At 49.6% G+C, this 8,137-nt stretch overlaps 1 protein-coding gene across 1 annotated transcript; it reads right to left on the reverse strand.

The window, feature by feature from the left end:
- Nucleotides 1-6,565: 6,565 nt before the first annotated feature.
- LOC100957263 (small nuclear ribonucleoprotein F-like) lies at nt 6,566-6,959 on the reverse strand. Its single transcript, XM_003782213.2, has one exon. The coding sequence runs from the start codon at nt 6,883-6,885 to the stop codon at nt 6,625-6,627; it is 261 nt and encodes an 86-aa protein (XP_003782261.1). The 5' UTR covers nt 6,886-6,959; the 3' UTR covers nt 6,566-6,624.
- Between the last annotated feature and the right edge of the window lie 1,178 nt (nt 6,960-8,137).

Genomic DNA, 8,137 nt, shown 5'->3' on the forward strand with positions numbered 1-8,137 from the left:
CTGTCCCTCCGCCCCAGCCACCCGCATCCCCGCACTCCTACCCAGTTCTCAGAGACCCCGCTTCGGGTGGGGACGCCCCCATGTCCCGGATTTTGCCCGGGCCTTGGGTCTGCGGGATGCGGACCCACATCCCTCTGCGAAAGCTCAAGCACAGGTCCTTTGAAGTCGCATCTACGGGGGCGGTGCCCCAGGCAGAGGAGGGATGGGGGAGGCCCAGATGGGGGATGGGGCTGCGCCTAGCTCAGATACCTCAAGGTCCTGGCAGGCAAACCTGTGGCCTCTTCCCTCGCTGTAAAGAACCCGCTGAAAAGAACCCGCTGAACGCCGTGCACTGAGCTGGGAACCCTGGGCCTGAGCAGGCCTGGGCCAGAGACACCGACCCAGGACAAGAGCAGACAGCCCCAAGTATGGGTTGGGGGGAGAAACAGAAAGGTATTGAAACTAGTTTGGGGAGCCAGGAAGGCTGTCTGGAGGAGGTGACCCTGACTTGCGTCTGGAAGCAGCATGCTGTGTCTTTCCTGGTGTTCCCGCTTCCCCAGGACACTCAGCTCTTCTCTTGCGGCCATCTCTTCCCAGCCATCATCTGCACAGCCCCCTCTCCCCTCCTCCTTCGAAAGGATCTTTGTTTCCCCAGGAAAGAACCTAAAAGAGTGGCATGGGTAGTGGCTGTGTGATGTAGAGGGGAGTGGAAATATGAGAAGCCCTTTACTTGGGGCCCTTCTCCCCAAAGTCTTCACTCCCAACCACTGTCCTCCAGGGATTTCTTTGAACAGCCTCTGCAGGTACCACAGCTTGGCCAGGTCCCTACCTATCACCTCTGGTTCTCTGGGCACTTTTGTTGGTTACAACCAGGGGGACACGGTTTGCCTCTCCACATCCTGAAGAGTTGTCCCTAATTTAGCCAACCTTCTTAACAACTCAATGTACCCTCTTAGCCAAGCTCTGATAAGGGCCTTGCTCCCAGTATTGTTACAGCTTGTGGGATCAGATTGTGGGCTGGCTATGTAACACCCCCAAGATACATACCTGCGGCAATCCAAGGAAGGGAGGGGCCCTTTAGGGTAGAATGCATATGGCTCTCTGGAAGGTGAGGAGCTGCTATCTGTTCAGCGGGGAGAGAAACCACATAAATGGTGTGTGTAGCAGTGGCTTGTCTGGGGAGTGTGATGTGTTTGGGGGACATGTCTGGATCCACAGGGCATCAGCCACTGGGCTCTTGATACTTTATGGTAGAAGAGATTTACGCTCAGCCCTATGTAGACCTGGGCCCCACATGAACAGAGGTGGAAGGGCCAGCAGGAGAGTTGGTCTCTAGATGATCCCTGAGGTCTGTGGTCCAGAAGCTCCCCAGGACTTAGATCCCATTAAATGGTGTAGAGAGTGGGGGGCAACCATTACTTACTATTGGCTATCCGGACAGCTGGGGGTACAGCATGGTTTGTGATTGGAGACCCCTCATCTGGACTCCAAGAGTCGTAGTGAATATCAACAGTGCAGAGCTTAGCTGGGGGATAAGGGATCCTCAAGTCTGTGGGAGCTTCTACCCAGTGTACCTCACAGTGGATTCCTGAGACCTCTCCTCAGACATTGCTTGTTTCTCCCAGTTTGCACGTCGCCAGGACTGCCTATACCTTCCACGCCCATCCTGAAATTCCTTCATTACCTATTTACCTTCCTGGCCCTTCAGTCTCTGGGAAGTGTATTCCATCTCCAAAGGTTTCTCTCACAAGGTTAGAGATTGAGGGCAGGGAGAATCTGGCAGAATCTTCTAGAGTCTGGTATAAAAACTTTCTCATTCATTGTGCAGTGTCTGGGCAGCTTAGAATGATGCCGGATGTCCAGGTCTATGCCAGTCATCACCAACGTGGGTTCTTGATGAAATCCTTGACTTGCGGCCCACTTCTGACGATGCCCTCCTATAAGAGAGAGGCCTGGGCCCTGCTGTGCTCCTGGAGGCTGGGGGTAGCCCTTGTTTGGGGGCCACACTGGACTCACTTCTGGGGCACCCTGGGTTCTGGACAGCAGGTCAGACAAGCTCCAGCTCCTATGGCTTCTATAACTCTTCCCTTAAACTTATTCCAGACAGCACTCAGAATTCTTTTCCCCCTTTAATGGCCTTAGTCCTGGGGGATTGATGTGTTGCTGAGATCCTATTTTGCTGGGGTACCAAATCATAGGGAAGCTAAAGGGTCTGGGATTCCTCTCCAGGCTGGGGATGGGTGGTGGCCAGATCACAACTCACCTCTGGCCTTCACATATTACTGTACACCCTCCAGGCATCTGTGCTGCTGGGTATAACCAGACTGCTCATTTCATGCATTCTTCATTTATTCAACAAATATGTATTGAGTCCTCTCCATATGCCATGTCCTGCCAAGAGCTGGGGTCGAGGCATCTGTGAGGACAGGGCTGTGCCTGTCTTATTTATTTATGTTTCCCCAGCACCCAGCAGAGAACCTGGCACATAAAAGTTGTTCAAAAACATTTGCTATTAACAACACTATCATTGTTGTGGGAAATTTTATCTTAGCTCATCCCCTGGACATGACCCAGAGAGAGGCAGGGAGGGGCATGAGGGGGCTTAGGATGGTGAGGATTTCTGTTCCTGCTGCCTTGGAGACCACACCCAGTATCTTGGGGCACAATGCCAAGGCCTTCTATATGCAGCCAGGTCTGTCCAAGGTCAGGAGAAACCACAGTACTCTTTCCTCGATGGGCAGGCAAGGCTGGCAGGCTCCAGCAGGAACAAACACCCCTGGGAGATGCCCTTGGGCCTGAGCCTAGGGTGAGGGGAGGGAAAGGGTGGAACAGGAACAACGTCAGGCTGAGGGCAAGGTCAACTCCAGGGACAAAGCAGAGACTTCCCAGAGTTGCATGTATCCTTGAGTGGGGAAGTAGAATGAAGCTAATGGGGCAGCCCATCCTTGAGGCCACCTTCCTGTGAGTTGATGGGGGCTAGCCAGAGAGCTCAGATGAAAACTTGCTCCTTCCCAGTCCAGTGGCCATAGGTCTCCGGTAGAACCTGCCCCATTCAGGTTCAGCTTCTTGGGGCTAATACATCCCCTCTTCAAGGCTCAGACTTAGCCAATACCTTGGATTCCAGGTGAATCCAAATCCTTGATAGGAAGTCTCCTCTTCTTAGAGTACTCAGTCCATAGTATTGACCACTCCAGGGCCCCAGAGGACCTCCAGAGAGAACTTTAAAAGCCCTTACTTCAGTGTGGCCTGTCTGGCCCAGGAACCTGTTTGTCCAGGTCAGGAGCCTAGGAGTCCATATGGTGGAGGGGACAGCAGTCTGTGGAAGGGCAAAACTGGATGGGGATGGGTTGTGTGGGTCTCCTGCAGGGCTAGAACGGACCTTCAAGTGATAGAGAGCCAAGGTAGGCCCGCTCTAGGAAGGGATAGGGGGCCCTAAAAGAGGTGGAGGCAGTCAGGGCACAGGCAACCACCCAATATCCAAAAGGAAGGTCAGGGATGGTGTGGCCAGGGAGGTGGCTGGGCTGATACACTGCATAGCCTGGGAGGACAGGACTCAGTCAAGGAGGGAACAAAGCTGGCCTTTGGTTGAGTAGAGCATACAGAGGAAGGTGTGCCTGTGACAGAGGAAACTTCCCAGCTCTGGTTTTGTGCCATTCAGTCCTTTAGCAAATACTTTCTGAGTTTCTGCCCAGCGTCCTGCCTAGACCTGGTCAACGAGACTTAGGTGTATGGTGGGGACTCTTCAAGCGGCCACACCTCTCTGGGGATGAGAGGCTAGGGCTCTGGGAGGATCTAGTCTCTGAGGATCCAAATAGGGAGAAAGCTGATTATGCCAATGGGGCCTGGTTACTGGCCTTGAGCCAGATCCCACGGCAGACAGAGAGCAGACTCAATTCCCTTCAGGAAACTGAGCCTCAGGAGGGTGAGTGACCACCCCAAGCTCACGCAGTTTCAACTGGCAGGTGTGGAGTTTACTCCCTGTGTCGGTGGCTTTGTGCCACATCCCTTGTACCAGGGACTAGATGTGTCTCAGCCGCACCTGCAATCCCCAGCAGCACCCCTGTCAGACCTGCTCTGTCTCTGTTTTCACATAGAAAACAAGTCTTCTCTAGGACCCAACAAAGGGGCTGCCAGGTGTCAGGGCAGGGGCAGGTTTACCCAGCTGGGCCCAAGGAGGCCTTGGCCCTGGGGCCTGGGAGTAAAAAAGGGTGTTGGGAGGAATGGCATCTCACACAGCGGGGAGGTAGCAGACAGGTGGGAGACAGAGGCGGCTCAGCCCAGCCCTGGCAGGGAAGTGACAGAACAGGCTGTTGGTGTGGCGGTGAGACCCATGTGATGAAGTGTTGTGCAATAGGGGCCTCAGGGAAGCAACTTACAGCCTCACCCCTGCCTCGAGGGGACCCTGTCCTTTCACCTCTCTCCCTTCTCATTTGGTGCAGAGGCTGCAGGCAGCCTGCCTGTGATCACCCAGCCTCCCTCCAGCATCAAGTGCCATTCTACCTATAAACCCCAAATAAAGGCCCAAGCTGGGCTTCTCAGGTTTCCAGCTTCCCCTCATAGCTGGACGCTTCCCTTAGCCCAGCGACAATGGTCTCTGTGAGGAAAAGGTGCCTCTTTTTACAAATCACCTCTTCCAGAGAGCAGCTGAACTAAGTGCTCATTCTAGGCCCATGAGACTCTCAGCCGTGGATAAGAGTAGCCATAGCCATGCCTGGATGAAAGTAAGGGTGCAGGCCCCTTCTCTTCAGAGCTTAGGCAAGAGTGAATCAGCGCTATGGGGGAGGGGGCAGGTAAGGCTCTATCTAAAGTGAGGGATGACAGAGAGGAGTCAAGCGGGGATGCAGCACAGAAACCCCCTTCATCTCAGGGGCTCCTCCACTCATCTGTCTCCTGGGACGTAGGCTTGTGACACCCCTTTAGCCCTGGCTGAGCCTACACATCCACAGACGCTCACACTTAGCAGTGGCCTGGCCAGGACAGTCTGGTCTCAGGCCTGAGGACCTTACTCCTCTTCCTGACCACTAGAGACGGCATCCAGGGCTGGAGAGGCCCAGGCTGCTTCCATATCTCTAGGCTCCCAGTAAAACAAAAATGGAAGAAATATGAAAATAGTGTTTTGAGAATAATGAATATGTTATTTATGCTTTGTTCATGTATTCAACAGATATTTTTGAGAGCCTCTTTTGTGTCAGGCCTTGTCTTAGGTCTCACTGTTGGACATCTAAGTCTTTATAATACATATTTAAATGTATAGCCTTATATGGAAATAACTCCAAAGATTTAATTCCAGGCTGCCTGCTCTTAAATCTGAAACCCCAGAGCCCCCGTCTCTCATGATGTTCTCATTGATATAGATTAGGCTGCTATTACTTACTCCCAAAGGGCTTGGGGGCTGTGACACAGACTGCCAGCAGGGGGTGGAGGCTTCCTCAGGACACCCCATCCTTTCTATCTCTTACAACTTGCTCTCTGCCCTATAGTGCCAGCTCCTTTAGATTGGTCTTGGTGAAGTGTCCTGCCCAGTGCTGCCCAGTAGTGCCAGTGGTGACTGAGTCACAGGATGGTGGTTCAGTTCAGGCTGACCTCACCTCCTGGCCTGGCCATAAGATGGGCCAGCTGTGGCCACCTGGTGTGAGCCTGGCTGCCTGTGTTGCTGGGAGAATGGGGCAGACCCATGCTGCCGGCATCCAGCAACTGCCAGCTGGCCCAGAGGCCTGGGAATCCAGGTGCAGGGGGCCACAGGGATTAAAGTCAGAATACCCAGATCTAGGCCTATGAGAGCTGGGAGAATGGATGGGAGCAGAGCCTATGAGTCAGCCTCATGTCCTGGGTGGCCATTTTCTTGGCTTCCAAGAGTCTTCAAAATCCTTTCCCACTTCCTCTCCCAAATCTAAGCCCATAGTTCTCCAGACACAGGCTCAGTAGTGGGGTGTGGTTGACAGAACTCTCAGTGGGGGTGGGGCTGAAATCCTCATACTGTGCCTCTCTCATACCCCACCCCCACAATGGCAAGAGCGTTCATACTATTTGAGCCCCAACCAGGAGGATGCCTTGACAAAATCATTTGCTTTTTGTGAGATCACCATATTAATGGGAAGGTAGACTTGCCGAAAGAACAGTGGCCATGCCTGGGCTGCTCTAAGAAGCAAGGATTACTCCTAGAGAATGTGTAATGAGAACCTATATGTGCTGAGAGTTAAACAAGCAGTTGTCTCATTTCAGGGAAGAGGAAGAGAACATGATGGGTTTGGACTGGAGATGCAGTGAGTGTTGGAAAGGGCCTTCTCAGCACTCTAGGACCAGCTGGCTCTGCAAAGTAGCCGTGACTAAGATTAAGACAACCTGACCGCAAAGAGCTGTGACATGGGGCAATCAAGCATGAAGCATTGTTGGCTCACAGAAGGAGCCCAAGCATTCTCCTTCAGAGAATCATGGTGATCCAGAGCCAGAGAGAGATCCAGAGCCAGCTTCCACAATCCTTGTGAAAATCTATTATCCGAACACCAATATAGCACCTTTAAGAAAATGGTGGACCCATCTGATTTGTCAATATAGCAAATTGCCTCCCATAGTACCTTTTTTTTTTTTGAAAAACAAACAAACCTTTATTGTCTAGAAATATATATAAAAAAAACAAAAAAGACACTATTCTTTCATTTCCCCATCTTCTTCCTCTTCTTCAACACCTCTGATGTAAAGGACATTGTTACACCTTATTAAAACTTCACCCAGATGTCCAGACAATGCCCCATCTATGTATTCTTCTGTATTTGCAAGCTGCATGTTCATATAGCCATCTACAGATACCAGGTAGTCCTTGTACTCCATCCCCCACTTAAGTTTCACCATCACCGGTTTTCCTGTCAATCCATTCAGGAAAGGTTTGGGATTGAGGGGTAAACTCATGGTAACTACAAGCGAATGCTGCAAGCTACTCGCCGCCAACCGAGCCGCCGCCTTCCCTCGTGACTGCAGAAGCTATCTCTCCCTCCCATAGTATCTTAAAACACTTTTACCAATTTGGGGAATTTTTTCTGAAATTACAATCTTGACTTAACATCACAAAATCTAATGACTGGGCCTGGTGCAATTTCAGCACTTTGGGAAGTCAAGGCAGAAGGATAGCCTGAGGCCAGGAGTTCAAGACCAGCCTAGGTAACACAGCTAGATTCTCATCTCTACAAAAAACATAAAAAATAGCGAAATGCAGTGGCTTGCCTGCTCCTGTAATCCCAGGAGAGTGAAGCATGAAGATCACTTGAGTCCAGGAGACTGAGGCTGCAGTGAGCTATGATCACATTACTGCCCTCCAGTCTGGACAACAGAGCAAGATCTTGTCTCTAAAATAAAATAAAATAAAATCTAATGATTAACAGATTAAAAGGAAGAAAGGAAACTTTTGTCTCAAAAGGTATTTGATAAAATTTATGTGTCCCTCACACCAAAAGAAAAGAAGAGATTGTTCTTAACATTTTAAAGAATATAAATCAAAAACTGAAAACCAGCATTAGACTTAACAGTCTAGAAAGTTCTATTAATATGAGAATCCAAACAATGTCCATTTCACTACTATTTTTCAGTGTTGCTCTGCACACTTTAACTAGGGTAATAAGGTGAAAAAAATAAATAAGGGATAAGTAAAGGAAATAGATAATAGAAAGTCAAAGCAAGCATTTGCAAATGATATTATAATCATCCCTCCATAACATCCAAGAGAATCAATTGAAAAATTATTACGATTAGTGGAGAGATCCAGTGGTATGGAGCAGAGTAAAACAACTCATATCTGTATAATTGGAATAGCTTTTAAGTGTGTTCAATCATAATTAATTAGAAAAAGTGATGAAAATAATTTACCATTCACAATAATAGTAAGCCATGGGTAATACCTAGAAATGAATTTAGGGCAAATTGAGGGCCTATAAACTTTGATCTATGGTAGATTTAAAAGGAGAAAAAATATAGGGAGGTATAGCCATGTTCCTAGAAAATTCATTGATAAGTTCAATGCAATTCCAATCAAAATTCATTTAGAGGGGAAGAACTGACAAAGTGATTCTAAAGAGCAACTGAAAAAGCAAATATGAAAGAAAATCCACAAATTGAATTAAAAGACTAATATGGTGAGATTTGCCCTATATACAAGGTGGCCATAAAG

The sequence above is a fragment of the Otolemur garnettii genome, unplaced genomic scaffold, assembly GCF_000181295.1.
Source record: "Otolemur garnettii isolate 467f Iridium unplaced genomic scaffold, OtoGar3 scaffold00003, whole genome shotgun sequence".
NCBI classification, from domain to species: domain Eukaryota; kingdom Metazoa; phylum Chordata; class Mammalia; order Primates; family Galagidae; genus Otolemur; species Otolemur garnettii.